General features: G+C 43.2%; 1 protein-coding gene across 1 annotated transcript in view; it reads right to left on the bottom strand.

The window, feature by feature from the left end:
• Positions 1-16,237, bottom strand: part of LOC116522808 (potassium voltage-gated channel subfamily C member 1-like) — a 48,727-nt gene extending 32,490 nt beyond the window's left edge. Inside the window, exons 1-2 of the mRNA XM_032237845.1 lie at positions 15,638-16,237; positions 17-950 (exon numbers count right to left, since the gene is read on the bottom strand). Of these exons, the coding sequence (XP_032093736.1) occupies positions 17-950; positions 15,638-16,237 (1,534 nt within the window). The remainder of the gene's footprint in view (positions 1-16; positions 951-15,637) is intronic.
• Between the last annotated feature and the right edge of the window lie 1,395 nt (positions 16,238-17,632).

Raw genomic sequence — 17,632 nt, 5'->3', positions numbered from 1 at the left:
TCTGTCTCCCCCTTACCTGCCCGATTAATCTCGATTATCTCCTCTTGAGCCAAGGGGCATGAGTCACCCTGGTTGCTGCGATGCGGGGACTGCATGTCCGGTTTGCAGTAGTTGGGTGAGCCAGGTTGGGGGGCTCGTGGGATGTGCTTGTTCTTTTTCTTTGGTAGTTTCTGCTTAGCCATAGCCAGCGAATAATACATGCCAAAGTTGTTGACGATGACTGGCACAGGCATGGCAATGGTCAACACACCAGCCAAGGCACACAGTGCTCCCACCAACATGCCTGACCAAGTCTCAGGATACATGTCACCATAGCCCAAAGTCGTCATGGTCACTACAGCCCACCAAAACCCAATGGGGATGTTCTTGAAGACGGTGTGTTTGCTGCCCGTTATGTCATCTGGGTCAGCACCGATCCTTTCAGCATAATAGATCATGGTGGCAAAGATCAAGACCCCTAGGGCCAAGAAGATGATGAGGAGCAAGAACTCATTGGTGCTGGCCCTCAGCGTGTGACCTAGGACTCTGAGTCCTACGAAATGCCGGGTCAGCTTGAAGATCCTTAGGATCCGGACAAATCTTACCACCCTCAGGAAGCCCAACACATCCTTGGCTGCTTTGGATGAGAGGCCACTGAGGCCCACTTCCAGGTAGAAGGGCAGGATGGCCACAAAGTCGATGATGTTGAGGGTGCTCTTGATGAATTCCATTTTGTCTGGGCAAAAGATGACCCGGATGAGGAACTCAAAGGTGAACCAGATGACGCACATCCCTTCCACGTAGGTGAGGAAGGGTTCTGTTTCCATTTCATAGTCCACCTTTACGCTGGTACTGTTCCCCGTCTTTATTATTTCTGTCTTGTTTTTGAAGTGGTTGAAAGCCTCATGGGTCTCTAAGCAGAAAGTGGTGATGGAGATGAGGATGAAGAAGAGGGAGGCAAAGGCCACATACTGGAGAGATGCAGAAGGACAAACGTATGGGGAAGAAGCAGACAAAGAGGAACAGCAGGGAGGCGAGAATGTCAGACAGGAAAGGACAGGGAAGGAAAACATTAGTGCTAACTCATAATTGCAAAAGAACAAACTCTTCTAGAAAAGGAACAACCTACCCTACAAAAGTCAGCCCCTTCCCAATAACTACTGTCTCTTCAACAAATAGCCATTAAGTATATCCCAAGAGACAGCAAATACCCCACTTATCCCAATGTTAGTGAGGGAAAACTGAGGTATGGGATAAGAGGGAAGGACATACTTCGCTTTTAAATTGTAGCCCACTTTTTAAAAAATCCTCATACTTTAGCTAGACAATTAGATTAGATACTGATGTGTTAGCCTACTTTTCTTCTTATGCAAAAGTTTTGTTTTTTTTTAGCAAATGGAGGGATCTGCATTTAAAAATGGTATCCCCTGCAGTCGTTTCTGCCATCTTAATATATCTAAGTCAGGTCTAAAAACTGTTGGAAGAAAAAAGCCCAAAATGATGTAGCAGTGAGTAATTTCCCCCCCCCCCTATCATTTCTGCATTGTTGTATATCAACCCCTACATTACAGAGATCTATTTTAAGTAGTATCCTGAGATAGTGGCTTATCTGCTTATTGTACTTCATTCATTACATTCTATAACCAATTAAATGGATTGATCTGCATCTGATTCACTATGGATGGGGGTGCTAACCATGTTTGTGTATGTATGTTGCATACATATGCTTTCTTTTTGCTGTCATAAAAGCCAAAAACTCTAACTAATCTATTGCCTGTCTACCAATAAATCCAGATTGTTTCCCAACACAGGTTTTAGCTTGTTAGTGTCTGCCCATTTTTGGGGATCATGGTTCCTTGGTGGGACGTCTTTCCCAATGTTTTCTTCCCATTTGACTGGATGTGGAGTTTTCATCAAATCTCCACTCTCAACAACGCCTCCTCCTTGAATTCGTAATAGTTGGTCACCATGTTTAATAGCCATCAATCAAATGTTTGTCTGGCCACCTTCTAAAGCAGCCTTCTTGAAGGAAGTTTTTCCTGGAACTATAATACGACTATTGCCCAATATCCTCTTTTTTTACATTTTTGTCTTATCTTTATTCCAAAGAGACTGATGTGAGTTCATATTCCTCTATGATCAAGATCATTCTGAGAATTTATAGCAAACAAAGGATTCATAAGTATGCTTCCCCAGTCATAGCCTAAGGTTTTAAACCAGAGGCATCTAACCTTGAGAACTTTAAGACTTGTGGACTTCAACTTCCAGAATTCCCCAGCCATGACTGAGTGGGGAATTCTGGGAGTTGAAGTGCACGAGTCTTAAAGTTGACAAGGTTGGACGCCTCTGGGCTAGCCATTCATTCTGTATTAATTCTCAGCTGATGGTGGAGTAGAAAAAAAAAGGGATTCCATTAGCTGCTCAATTATGAAATTCATTCCATGATTTTGGGTCAATTATTCTTTTTTCAGACTAATCTACCTTGTAAAACTGATGTAATAAATGACTGGGGAGGGAAGAACCAAAAAGAACTTGCTTTATTCCTTGGAGGAACTGGAATCTATTATTACAATATAATACCTATTTAGCATTCACCAAGTGACAGTTGCATTATGCAGGTACATAATTTGCTTAGGTGACACGAAAGTCAACATTTTGATTTGAGACTCTGAGCCTGAATTAAAAAAAAAAACAAGGAAATTTCCCACCCTTCTGACTGTATCTGCTCTTTAATCTGCATAGTGAATGCAGGTTGCAGGTCTCTTCCCTTGGTGTGAATTTTGGTTTATTTTTGGGCAGAATTGCAGTGATTCTGTCACAGCTCTTTTGAGGTCAACTTTGTTCCATTTTTTTGGTTGCATTTTCACACTGGGAATTATAGGTTGTAAAAGAACAGGAACCATTGCAACTTGGCCATAAACCATTGTGCCATTTAGGGAGCAAGCTGGGGATTTAAAACCTTGTTACAAGGGAATTTTGAGATGGTAAAACTTTTCCTCCTCCCCCCACTCTTGAATTTCTGCTCTTTTTCAGCAGAATTTTGAATGTTTTAACTATCCTAACATCAGTAATTTGGATGAATGAATAAAGAGCCCAGAACAGAAAGGATTCTGCTGAGATTTCAGGCTCGGCATTCATGTGCCTTCTGTTATACCATTCTCCTATTTTAGTCCCTTGAGAAAACAGTGAAAGCAAGCAATGACGCAAACAGTCATGTGCTCCCTTGCACATATACTGAACACTTCACATTCATTCACATCCCTCCATTGGTATGCACACAACTCACACAAACTCTGATTGTCCATGAGTTTTAGCTGCTACATCATTACCAAATGCTTTGTCACCACGTGGGATCTGACACTGTCCTCTGAGGTATGTCCCATGTATAATTATGTACAAGTAAATATTTTCAGGCAATCTTCAACTTACTTTCCCCCAGGCTTTGAAATAATGCTAATGTGCACAAGTGTGCAGAAATCATTTTCTCACTTCAACTTCAACTGCATGCATGCATACACACACACGAACACACACATAAATCCCCTCTTTCCACAAATTAGGTTTCTCCCAGCCATAGCCAGCCTACCACTATTTAACATATTCATCTCAGTACAGTATGCAATTTTATAGGCCCTATATGAATATGGGCTCTGGGGAGATTATACCTATTTATTCATTCCTTCCATAACTCAATTTGAAAATTACAGAACACGTTGCCTGCCCATATTTCTCTGCGGTTTGACACATGCACCACCATGCCCCAATCTACTTTACAGTACAAATAAGGTAATTGTTGAATGGAACTTTATTTACCAATTTCAATTAAGTTTAAGTTGGTTTAACTGCAGACTGACAGGCAAACAAAATTTCGCATATATCTGCACTTAAATACAACTACACACTCCCTTTCATTGATATTAGCACATTCTATATAAAATGTTTGTTGGTATACTCAAACTTTTTCTGAGAGTATATTTATATATATTTGTGTGTGTGTGTGTACACACATATGTACATATACACACTATATTTCATATAAAGATGAATTTATATTCCCATACACTGCTTGCTCTAATGCACCCAGAAAAGCTCTAGGCTATGCACCAAATATGCCTTTATACATGCATAGAACAAAATCTTCTTTGGCAGCACAATTCTCTCCGAAGCTACGCACATACTTGAGCTTGCTACACATACCACAGATGTATGCATGTCATAGTACAATGCAAGCATGATTGCCCTTGCTTATACAACTATGTACATAGATTCCCCATTCATGTTTACGCTTGTGTGCAAAACTCTCTTTCACTCTCTACTCTCATCTCCTTTCTTGCAGGGAAAAATCTTGCTGCTTGCTCTCTGCACTGCATAGAATTCCCGTCCCGTCAGCACTTTCTACAAACAAATCCTAGAATCCTTTTTGAAGCGCAGTGCGGTGCCCAAGAACTGGAGGGGGGTGAGAGCAGGAGGAGGAAAAGATGAAGGGGAAAGCCAAGGAATTCAAGGGAAGGGAGGGAGTTGAGGAGAAGGAGAAAACCGAGGATTAGGTTGACGCTTCTACTGTGGAGAAACTATTTGGGTAGAATCTTGTTTTTAAGAATGGCATTCTCCACGGAAGGAAGGGAAACAAGGACAGATCTTTTGAATTCCCAAAGGAGTGCTTTACCCAGAAACCATCTCGTGGTTCTGACCCACTTCCAGAGCTGGGTATATCACATGCAGCTTTTCCAGCTGCTGGAGGTTTGGGGAAGCAGGCTGAATGGTGCCCTCATCCCTCAATGCTACATGCTGTAGTCTACATTCATTGCCCTTGCAAAAAGTAATGAGAAATGTTCTATGTGGGACCTCCTTCAGGCAGCGCTGGGAGTCCCAAATCATTCAGATGGAAATAATGACTTCTGTCTCTTGGGAACCATGGTATGGCTGGGAACAGAGTACGTGGGAAAGAGAATAGATATGACTCATGTAACTGTTCCCGGAAGGTGTTTGTGAGGCAGGAAGGAGACCAGTACAATGTCACACAGCAAAGGCATGAAGACAAAAAGACACTGTCAACTCATCACCACCTTTTTAAACTTCTCTTCCTCCAGAGAACTCCCCAAGTTTTGGCCTTATGCATTCCCTCCAACTCATTACTAGGGAACTCAGGATTCCTGTCACTTGTGACTGTCATTGGCCCTGCTGCCTTGGCTAGCCAACCCCCGCCTTCCCTCTTTTCCCAGGGCTATGACTGCCCTTCTGTCAGTGCAGGAATAGTCCTTTTTTGAAATAAATGAAGGAACATATTGCAGTAGCAGATGGAAGATCCAGCAGGGGTGGAAAGAAGGAAAGGAAAAAATAAACGTATATGTGTGTGCATTTGGTATAGGGCACAAGGTCAAAAAAATAGAACTTTATTCTGAAATCTCTGAAAAAAAAGCCTGACTTAGCTGGCATTATTCCCTGAGATGACCTTAACTTTAATTTAGCTGTTCAAAGCTTCCATTCTACAACTTGTGCGGAGAGGGAGAGTGGAGGAAAACCTAAGTATAGATCCAATGAATATGGTGAGATATTCTTTGAGTATTAGGTAAGGTGTAAGCTCTGGTCAGTCAGTCATTTTTATATGAGAACCAAAATGGAAACTCTTTCTCCAGACAATTCTTTTCTGCCTTTTTGATTCTTTCCAAGTGGATGCGGAGTGTGGAGCTTGAAATAGATACGTATAGTTTTTCGTGTGTGTGCAATTTGTTTGGTTTCTAGAAAAGAGAAACTAATGAGAAAGAATAAGGCTAAATGGCCCCCTTGGCCTTTAAATGTGATGTGGAGTAGGTGCATGTTCCAAAAAAATAATGGCCAGGACCAAAATATATATTTGCCTTGATGTCACTTACATTTAAATTAACCATGTTTGGAAGTTCATGAATGTACTTAAGGCTTTTTGGGCAGCCCGTGGTCTTAGATCCATGATAGTGAACCTATGGCATGCATGCTGGAAGTGGCATGCAGAGACATCTCTCCGTCGTTGCCTGTTGCTCTTCCGGGAGCACCAGATACCAGAAGACCAGGTGATCAGCATGCATGTGCAAGCTAGGGAGCTGCTCTTCCGGTTTCCGGCACTTGGTGCCAAACAGGTTCGCCAACACTGTCTTAGATTGTTCTCCTTGGGTTTAAAATATAAGTCGGTTGGAGGAAAAGGTTTGAAATAGACTAAATAGGAAATAAATATTCCTAAATATTCAGGAAAAGTCTGGGACCTGTTTCATTAAAAGATGGGTAGCAAGCCTCAGGTGTTTCAGGAATCATTTTGCTAGAATCCTCCAGATTAACCAAAGAAATCTGTGAGCCCAAGTTCAATTCAGAGTTTGTTTTTATCCCTGAATCATCAGACTTTCAACTCAAGCATCCTTCGCTTTCAGATTTAAGATGGAGGAGCCTTCTTATGATGATAGGGAATCAGAAACGCACTCTAAATTACCACTCCTTTTAGCTTTCTCTCTGTTTACTTGGAGATTAACTGAGGGTTGAGAGGTGTTGCAGACTGCTTGAGAAGAATCTATTTGGGTCATTAAGCTTGGATGCCTGGATGTATAAGTACCTGAACTGATCTTGGCTGAACAAGACAGATTTGGGAAGCCTAGGGCGGATGGTTTCTCTACAGAGGAGAGAAAGACCAACAAGGGCATGCAGATGGATAGATCATATTGGAAGGCTTATAAGATTCCTTGAAACAGGCAAATAAGCACAGACCTGTCAGAGATGAGCAGGTAACATTGCTTGGAAAGACAGTCTCTCCCCCTAGCCACTTTGAGGTAAATTTGGATAATAGCTTATGACTGGAAATAATATAAGCAAGTAGTGTTATGACTTTAAATCTCTACTGTAGGCAATGGGTGATCCTGAAAGCTGTACTTTCCATTCTTCAAGAAGATCTATTTTAATGGGGAAATAGGAAACAAAGTAAACAGTAAATAGATGAATAAAACGAGTGGGGTGGGGGTGGGGGAGGAAGATAGCGAAATATGTAAACATCAAATGCAGTGCAGATGAAGGATCTTGACGGCAATTAAACTATAATCCCTCTCCAGTGATTTATTTGCAATGCCTCTATCCCCCACCCCCACCCCCGGATAGTCTGTTTGTGGCTGTAAAAAAACAACATCCAGAGCCTTGTGGCACCTAATTAATTTATTATGGCTTGATAAGAAGATCAATGCTGCAAAAGGAGATGAAGTGAAAGGTAGCAAACCAAGCTTTGGAAACATAGGATATTCGATCTAGATCAGATGTGGGGAATGATGGCCCTTTTATGGCTTGTGGACTTCAACTCCCAGAATTCCTGAGCCATCCATGCATGTCCACAAGTCATAAAAGGGCCATTTCTCCCATATCCTGATCTAGATAAACAAGGGACCATTTTCTTCTTACTGAACCGGAGTGACTTTTATTTGGGTAGGAATGAGAGATAACCTCTCCAAATGCTCTAGGACTTTCCCATTCTTTCCACAAAGTTTGTTGTACAGGTAGTCCTTGACTTACAACAGTTCATTCAGTGACCATTCCAGGTTACAAAGGCACTGTAAAAAGGGACCTATAATTATTTTCCACACTTATGACCATTGCAGCATCCCCATGGTTGCGTGATCAAAATCCAGATGCTTTAAAACTGGTTCATATTTATGACAGTTGCAGTGTCATGGGATCATGTAACCCTTTGCAACCTGCGGACAAGTAAAATCAATGGGGAAGCCAGATTCACTTAACAATCGTGTTATGAACTTAACAACTGCAGTGATTCATTTAACAAATGTGGCAAGAAAAGTCATAAAATGGGGCAGGGCTCACAACAAATTTCTCACATAGCAACATAAATGTTGGGCTCAGTTGTGGTTGTAAGTCAAGGACTATCTGCACATCCGTCCTTTTGCCATAACAAAAGAAAGAACTCAGGAGCTAGAAAAGTGGGATAAGAATGAGGTCAGTCCTCTTTTGTCATTCTCCTTTTGTGTGTGTGTGTGTGCGCGTGTGCACCATCATCCACTTTGATTTCACTCTATTGTCCTATCTTTGTTCTTTAAACCATGATTTTAATTGTAAACTCATACAGAAAAAAGTAATTATGCTGAAATTACAATGTCCCATGATTACTACACATTTTTCAAGTGCTTTAAACACATATGCACACAACACACACACACACAAAACACACAAATATTGCTTTCCAGAACTTCACTGGCCTTATTTCTTTTCTATTCTTCTTCTCTGTAATAGCTGAGTGAGATATTGCATTTATCATCCTCATATGACACCTTATGCGAAACCCTCAATGTTATCTTATTTTTAATGCAAAGCATGATAGAGTAACCTCAGTTAGCAAGGTCTGGAAGTAGGAGAACATTTCTGCTTCTGTTCTTGTTCCTATGCGTGCATTCTTTCCATCAGCTGCTACTGCTGGATGCAATACTGCAGTTCAGTACCACGGAGAGCAACATAAAGAAGTCTGGATTAAAACCCGCAGTAGCCCAATTTCAGCTCTACAAAAAGGGTTTTTCTATTTTCAGCAGTAGGAGAGATAGAAAAGAAAATATTTGCTTGGTATGGAAAGCCTTAGAATAAAGGGATCAGACACTAATTAGTAAGTCCTTCAACAAGAAGTTGGAACAAAAGACAATCAAATAAAATTGAAGAGGGGAGTGGTACAAAGTTCTTGAAACATATGTGAAAGCCATCTAAGGTCAACCAAGTATCTGTATGGCTGGAATCACATACTATACCAGTCTCCAAACCCATATTAGAGTGTTTAAGATGGTTAACATTATGCAATTGTTCCTACAATATGCTAAGGTAAATAGTTGGTTTTATGCAACAATGAAAGCTTTTAGCCTGATCTAGGGTATTATGAAAGGCTAGTCGGTTGTACTAGGGATGAAAGATATGCAAGAAATGATGCAAAATTAAGACTTCTGAACTTTCAGAAATGCGGAGTTACATCTAGTCTTCCAGGAAAGTGGAGAACCTAATGAGATATGTTGAGATTCTCAAGCAAGACAAGAAGTAAATATCTGTAATAGAATACATCATCTTACTGAAATCTAAACTATTCTACATATTTGTTGATTTAAAACAGAAAGAAATGAGTTGCAGGGTTCTGAATTTGAGGAAGGTAATTGTTTTTGAGTCTTTAATGAAGTAGCAAAGAAGGATCATGGATAAAAAAAAAAGAATGACATTGTTAGGCACTATACTGTGAAGTGGAATTGGAATTTGGGGAGAAAGGACTAGGAGAAGTGAATTAATATGACTGGCTTTTAAATTGGGGAAAGTGGGATAAAGTGGTCTGAGGGATGAGTTAAAATCCTGACAGATTTTTTTGGAACGATTTTGAATAGTAGGACAATAAAATATGGAGAGCTTGCAGTGAGGACTGGGAAGGACGCCAGTCTTGCAGGTCAGAATGGTGGTCACGAACTGAATTCAGAAAGTTGTGGAAGTAAAATGGAGACTGCTAAATTCAGACAAAGGCTGTTGGGTGTCAAGACTTGTGGGTTCACTGAGTGAGGAAGTGTATAGCTAATGTGCTGGAAGAACCAAAATGCCTCTTGAGCTCTTCACTGCAATAAATAAGAATAACTGGTTCTTGCCAATGTTTGGAATCTATTCCCTTTCTGCAGTCATTATTCACAAGCATCATTAAAAGCCTTTTTAAAACCCTCTTATTTATCTCCTTTCACATCGTTCCTCCTTTACATTCCCCAAGAAGTTGAACCACAAATTCTGCACCTCTGTTTAATCATGCAAGGGTGATTACAATAGAAAAATTAATATAAAAGAGTACACAGTTGGGTTGTTCAGGATTTGAGAAACAGAAAAGGGAGATATACATGGTCATGAGATTGGAGGCACCCCTAAAGGCCCCAAAGATTTGCTTTTTCTTTCAGATTTGAGATTTTTTTTAAAAATGTATGATATTGTGAATGAACATGAGGTAGAGAAGCAGAAGTAAATTTAGTTTAAAATATAATTTTAACTCCGGTAGATCTTATTCTGCTGGACTAGCATTAGTATTTTGAGTGACTCAATTACTCTTAGATCAGAGTACAACTTCAGAACCAAATATATGGGAGGAATATATCAGATATGAATTCTAACTGCAGGGTTATGTTAAAGGGAAAGACAGCTTTGAGTCAAGCTAGTTAGCAATGATTTGGATATAGCTTGTTATTACTATCTTCCTGATTTGTTTTCGAACTTTCCAGTGCAAACTGCCGCTCTGGAATTTCTTAGTGGTCTCCCACCCAAATACTATAACTAGGTGACTCTTTATTTTCTTTGAGATCAGCCAAGGTCAGCCAGGTACTGCAGAGGGAAAAATAACTGAGATTTTTTTTATGATGCTAAAATTAGCGCTGGCTTCCTTATTTTAGTCAAAAGTGCAGATCTACTGTAAAAAAAGAACCCCACTATTCAACAGTTGTAATATTAGGAAAAGATAACTGTCTGCATTTATTTTCCATCATGCAAATTTCCTGGCATATTGGATGACCTTCTTCTTTTTCTTCTTCTTTTTTTAGCAAGTCCCCCATTTAACAGGAAACAGATTTGTTCTGAGATTTTTTTCTGATTTTTCATCCTCCATTTCTGTCCCCCTTTTCTTTTCCTCTTGCATATATTTCTAATAAAGTTTTAAAAAATGGCACATACCGTATCCTGAAGAATCTCTTAAAGATGATCATGATAAATTGAGTTAAGGGAAGATATTAAAGGGGATCTTAAGGCTATTTAATTTGTGTTTTCTTCTTTCACTGTTTTCTTACTATCATTCTATTCGCACATGACCAGTTTCTGGTTTTTTTACCACCATCAACGAACCATCCCTCTTTCTTTAATGTCTTCAGAACACCCTAAAAAGTTTTTGTTGCTGAAATGATACAGATGACCTTATGCACATTTTGATGGTAAACTGGATTCTCAAATGATCAATCATCCATAACTAAGAATATGGTTCTGCAGTGTAAACGCAGTTATTAATTTTTGAGGACACAACAGCTATAGTTAATGAATAACGGGAAGGGTACAAGATCACTATAGAAGTAAGAGTATATACAACCCCATAAATAATTGAGATCGGGTGGGATACAAATTTAATGTATTAATATTATGACGATTGGTAGCATAGTAGCCAGATGTTTAGACCGCATTTGGCATTTTTGCCCACCTATTCAGTCTTTCCCAAGAATCTGGGACAGGCAGATGTTGTTGTTTAATAATATTAAAGGTATTGTCATAGGATGTAATCAGCTGATGATGATTTTGTCAATTTCGATGGTATTCAAGTGGTGCTCCAGATGTTTTGAAATTGCACCCAAGGTGCTTATTACTGTTAGTGGTATCTTCATTTTCTTTTGCCACAGTTGTTTTATTATTATTATTTGGATTGCACCTGACATTTCCTGTTTATTTTAAACAGTATGAAAAAGCTTATGCTACATTTTCTATACATTCTTCACCTCAAAAGGGAGGTAAACTAAAGTGGAACCTGCAAGGAAAGATAACTTGAGAGGTCCATGCAATCCTATACTGAGTTGTCCATCTACAGTGTGGAGGAAATGCAGTCTCTGAAGCCATGGAATTTTTTTTTCTATGTACAGTATATGCCTTTATTGTATGAAAGGAAACATTTATATTCTGGAGAAGAAAACTTTGACGATAACCCTAACCACTTTCTACTGAGAAGAAAATCCTACTGCGTATGATGGGATTTATTTTCCAGTAACATGCTTATATTTGCAATACACAGCCTGTGAATTAATTCAACTGGCATAATATGCTCTATAATCTATTCCCTTATCCACATTATTGGAAGTATATATTTACTGAAGTAATTCTGGGATGCATGTGATATAAATAACAATTTGTCTTTATTCTTTAAAGGAATTTTAAAAGTTTGAGAATTGAACAGTGTCTGGAAGGAAGGAAGGAAGGAAGGAAGGAAGGAAAAGAAAAAGGAAGGAAGGAAGGAAGGAAGGAAAGAAAGACACAAAGAAACAAAGTAAAACAAAGGTAAACAAAACTACATAAACAGATGAAAAACTTGATAATTGGAGGGGATGAAGGATCCATCTATAGATATGCTGTCTTCATGAGCTGCCTAGGAGTTCTCTCCATGTACACACTCAACTTTTCAATATTCCAGCTGTTAGATGCAGCTATCCGATAAGCGTTATCAAATATGCAGTTTTGAAGTTCCATCCTGCCTTTGCCGTAAATTCATCCATCATGGTTCTTAGATGGAAACTCAGCAAATGTGGTTTTGGAGAGATCTTTTGCAGAAGAGTTTGTTCTATGTACCTAACCTCTGTTCTGTTCTTCTAGCTAGTTGTCTACCTGTTCTTTCTAGCCCACCTCTGTTCCTTTTCTTTTTACCATGTCGGAAAGTTGATGCAGGTGGTGGGTGGGAGAAAGACAGAAGAAATGCTAAAATTGGGCCACTTAAGTAATCTCTGCAGCCTTTTTCTGTAGGTTTTTCATGCTGATATATTTCAGAAACAGTAGGCTAGACAATGAAGTCTCCTTCCACAGTCTTCAGTAAGTATTAATATCTTATTCCCATTATTTTTCTTGGTTGGGTGAGTTGGGGCGGGGGAGGCTACTAAAACTGTAAATCAAATCTTTTTTAAATGCAAACAAGGGGGGGGAACAGTATTGTACAAAGGAGGGTGATTTCTAGTCCCCCAAATTGTTCTCCTCCATTTATGGAAACTCCTGACTTGATGCCCGCCCAATGCAGCACCAGCTCATAATCTCGGCTCCTACCATCCACATCCGTGGCCCCCTCCCTGGTACTAAAACTCCTGCTTTCTCTCTTCATCTTCCTTCCCACTGCAACTTTTCCTGGCTGTGCTCCCAACTGTGTGGGGGAAGGAGGAGGGAGGGGGGGATATCTGACAGAGTTTGCAGCTTTGAGACCCACTGCCTGGGAGAGAAGGAGGTGGGGGGAGAGGGAGGGAAGCTGCCACAGGCTGCCAAATGCCTGCCTTGCACTGCAAACTCTGGGGTTTCCACACTGCACTGCGGTGCCCCCTCCCCCCCCCCCCCGCTCAACCTGCTGTCTCTGCAGTTCAGAAGACAGCAAAGCTTTAATATACGAAAAAGAGGGACCGGGGAGGTGAGGGTCCTTGTCAGCAGCAGCAACTTGAGTTCCTGTGCAAAACTGTTTGAAGAGGGAGGGGGGGTGTTCACTGCATAGAGAGAGGAAGCAAGGAAGCCAGCCAGCCAGGGAAGCAGAGCAAAGAATTCTGAACTGCAGTGTTTGGAAATAGAAAGGGGGGTCACTTTGAGGGACATTGTTTCAGTTTGGGGGGAGCGTGAATCCAGAACTGCAATGCTGAGGAACGCTAGAGTTTCTCCCCCCCTCCATTGTGTAAAGGATTTGCATGTGTAGAGAGACTTAAAAACCTGAGAGATTGGCCTTGGGGCAATGGGTATATGAGAGCGAGGGGCCCAAACTTTTGTGTGGGACAGGAGGATTTTAAGACGGGAAGGTATATAGGACAGCAATGGGTGAGGGAAAGAGGTAGAGAGAACACGAATGAGGACAGGAAACCTCAGTGTGGGGAACAAGAAGGAAAGAGTTTGTAACGAGCTAGCAGCACCTCCTGCCGGGAACGAAGACATTCTCTCTTAACACTGAGAAGCTAGTCATAACTCTGGAGCATGCGTATTAGGGCCCTCCTGCCGCTACACATTACTACTTTCATTCACACATTTATGTACTGTGGCATTCAACTTAGAGTCTTCCTTCCCCACCATATATTTGGCAACCTATTTCTGCTGCCTCACATTAATCCTCACATTATCTCTGTGCTTCACACTCACACTCACTCACACACACTCACACACACACACTTCTCCCTTTCCCACCCTTGGCCTTTTGCACATTTTCTCCGAAACTCAGATAACCTTCTCACTCTCCACTCTAGGGCACACAACCATCCAGCCCCAAGCTCCAACCTTATTTCCTTGAGGGAAGGATTTTGGCGTAATCTTCACTGCCAAATCCATTTCTTCTTGGTTGGCCCTGCAGGGGGTAGATGTCTGCTTGGTTCCCCAATTCAATATCACATTACCCTAACCTGATGTCTTCCATATGTGCTCAGACTACAGTTCCCATTGTCCCAGACAGCATGTTCATGAAGCTGCGTGGGTTATGGGAATTGTGGCCCAATTTCTTTAAAGGCTTCCAGATTGAAAAAAGAGTGTCATGATCCATTGCTCACTTTCTGGGCATGCCCTTTCCACATTATTTGTCCAAATTTGTGCATGAGATACAGCTGGTGCATCCTCCCCCCCCCTAGAATGATTTAACTCCCCCCCCAAAAAACTCAGCGCCACTCACACCTCCAAACTGGCACATCCTTTCATCCATATCAAATGCTGCATGTATAGATTATACCTTTAGGAGAGTATTTTGTCTGTTGCTTACTGCTCAATCGGCATTTGAAAGAAGTTAGTAAATCACTGCATGCCTACTCCAAATAGCCCCCTCTGTTTTTCTCACCTCTTCGGACACGCACACAAACACACACACACATCCCTTTCTTCTCCTAAGATTGTAATTTCAAGATTCAAGGACAAGTGCGGAAGATGCTGTGGGAAGGGGGCGGGATTTGCAAGCAGAGAGGCCCGCTTGTGGAGGGAATCGAGATTCAATTACAAAATCAAACAACAGTTGTTGCCTTTTTCATGGGCCATTTCTCCAGCTCACTTCGGAACCTGAGCTAGTTGCAGAGTGTATACTTTACATGGCAGTGCCAAATTACGAGCACGGGATTTGAGTTTGGTGCTTGCCTACATGAAACTTCTACAGCACCCTCCCCGAGTTTGATATCCTCTAACACTGTTAGGATTGCAACCTAAGAATTCCTCTGGGGTTGATTTTGTGGTGTCAACACATCAGTGCAATTCTGGTACCTGCGGTCTTAAAGTCTTAACACATCCAGAGAATACCAGATTGGGGAAGGCTGTCCTACAGAACTATTATTGCTCTATGGACATTTTTGGGCTACCTGGAGCTAGGACTATATTCAAGTTAAGACTCTATTTGGAGGAAGTACTAGGATTTCTACCCATTTACCCATTACACAACTCAAGCTTGCCATTAATCCCATGTCCCTCTTTGTGACACTGGTCCTATAGAATGTGCTACATCTTCTTCTAGAATGTGCTACACCAAAGATAACCCAACACATCTGTCTCCTCCTCCAAGCCTCTCTTGCACCCGGTTATCTCTTTTGAGGTCTACATTTATGAGTGCAGAATCCTACGGGGGTGCTCATTTACTTTGCCAACAAATTGGCAGAATCAGGCTCATTGCAACAGCCCCAAGACCGTCTATGTCTATTTCCCCTTAAATGATACTAAAGAATGAAAAGGGGGGGCGGATTAGAAATCTTAGGAAACACAGATGGGAAAGACCAGGCATGTGAAGGAGAACACTTTCCTAGCAGGACATTCCTCAGATGTGCTAGAATTCAGTTATACTTCCAACCCCCAACCCCCACCCCATCCCACCCTCTAAAGCAGTCTTGTTAGATGGGGCAGTGGGGAGGAGAGGACCTCTAAGAAGACCCGCTTGGAGGGGACGGTAAACCCCCACCCCGCCCGTCTCCTTCGGACTCACCCGGGCCATCTTGGAAGAGTAGGGGTCTTCGAAGAGCGCCCAGACCTTAGGCTGCCAGCTGGACCACCAACCCAGCTTGCGCCCGTCCTCCTGCAGGCAGAGGCGCTTGAGGTCTCCGCTCTCTTCATCTTCCTGGCTCTCCGGGGCCTCGAAGCTGTCCAGGGCTTCCTCGGCGTCGCGGTGCTGCCGGTAGTTCATCCAGCAGCAGGCTTCCACGTCGGTCTCGTCGATGCCCCAGAAAGCCAGCTCTTCCTCGAAGAGCGGTCCGCAGACGTCGGCGGGGCAGTGGAGCTTCCCGGTGCGGTAGTAGTTGAGCACGTAGGCGAAGACTTGCGGGTGCCGGTCGAAGAAGAACTCGTCGGCTTTGGGGTCGTAGTCGAAGTTGCTGCAGGCGTCCGGCTCGGTGAGCCAGGACAACCGCGTGCCCGGCAGAGTCTTGAGGGTGCTGCGGTAAGTCTCATGCCGGATGCCGCCCACGTTGATGACGATCTTGTCGTTGTCTTCGTTCCGGCCCATCTCCCCTTTCAAACATGACTTGGACGGCGGCTTGTTCCCAGACTTGCGCCCGCGGAAAGAGGAGACGCACACTGAGCTCAGCATCGGGGGCGCGGGCCGGGCCGGGCCGGCGGCGGGGGAGCCGCCCCCGAGGCTGGGCAGGTGTCAAATCAGGGGACGAGGCGTCATCGCGGCCCCTCCTCCTCCTCCTCCCGCTCCCGCTCTTTCTAGACGGGGCGGGCGGGCAAGCGAGAGGAGGGAGTCCGCGGCTCAGCGCCCGGCTCTGCAAAAGAGAGAAAGGAAGGGACAGGGAAGGTGAGTGCGGACGCTGCTCCGCCACCCTAACTCCCCCACCCATCATCCGCGGCTCAGGATTTCTCCCCCTTCATCCCGCCTGTCCCCTCCATCCACCCACTCCGAGCGCGCCACCTGCACCCTTCGCCCTCGGCCACCTCCGACCCGTCTTTTTTTGGGCGGCCAGTCTGGCCCCCTCTGCTCTGCTGTGCTCCCTTCCTCAATTCGCGCTCTCCCCCCTCCCCTCCCCCGTCCCTATCCCACTCGGGATCCCCTCTGCCGAAAGCTGTGGTGACCTCGGCGGGGACCCTCGCAGCCTCCTTGCGCGCTATCCTGCCAGCATGCCGCTCCATTTCTGGCGCAGCTCTGCAGGTCCCCCTCAGCCGTCCGAGGCCTCTTCTTCTTTCGTCTCTCTCACTTTTGCCGCCTTCCTGCAGTCTCTTCCTTTACCTACCTTTCTTCCTTCTTTCCATTAAGTCTTTTCACTAATTTCTTCCCTTCTTCCTTTTTTCTTTTCCATCTGGTCTTTTTATTCATTTCTTCCCTCCCTGTTTTCTTTTTTCCATTCAATCTTTCTTCCTTCCTTCCCTCTCTCACTCCTTCCTCCCTCCCTTCCTTCCTTCCATCCATATTGTCATTCACTCATTTATTTTCTTCCTTACTTCCCCCCCCCTCCCCCGTCTCAATCTTCTAAAGATTTTCTCCTTTTCCTCTGAAGCTGCTCCTGGTTTCCTCTTTGCCTTCCTGCCCCCCCCCCCATTCCTATCCTACATTTCCCAGCCCCCTTGCCTGGTTTCCTCATTTTCCACACACTACTTTCCCTGCCTCCCGCTTCTTCTCTGTTCTTCTTTCATTCCTTCTTAGCTCTGTCCAGCATTCCTACATTCTGGGTTGTGGGAATCACTTCAGGGTATGCTTTCCTAGAGGGAAGAGAGGAGCTGCTGGGGCCTTCCTCCTAACAGGCAGGTAGGTGGAGGAGCAGCCCAAGGAAAAAGGGACCCCTTGCCTGAGCAAATCTTCCCTTCTCCCCACCTTTCCTTCCATTCTCTGCTTCACTCAGCCCTCCAGGCATCAAACTTTCTACTCCTCTCCTTTATTTCCATTTTTTTCTCCCTCTCAGTCCTTCTTTCTTTCTTAGGCTTCCCCTTTTGGGGGGGCCTGTCCCTCTTTTCCTTTTTCCATCTCTTCCCCTTTTTAGAAGGTGCT

The sequence above is a fragment of the Thamnophis elegans genome, chromosome Z (assembly GCF_009769535.1).
Source record: "Thamnophis elegans isolate rThaEle1 chromosome Z, rThaEle1.pri, whole genome shotgun sequence".
Taxonomy (NCBI): Eukaryota; Metazoa; Chordata; class Lepidosauria; order Squamata; family Colubridae; genus Thamnophis; species Thamnophis elegans.
This window is presented reverse-complemented; position numbering and strand designations above follow the sequence as displayed.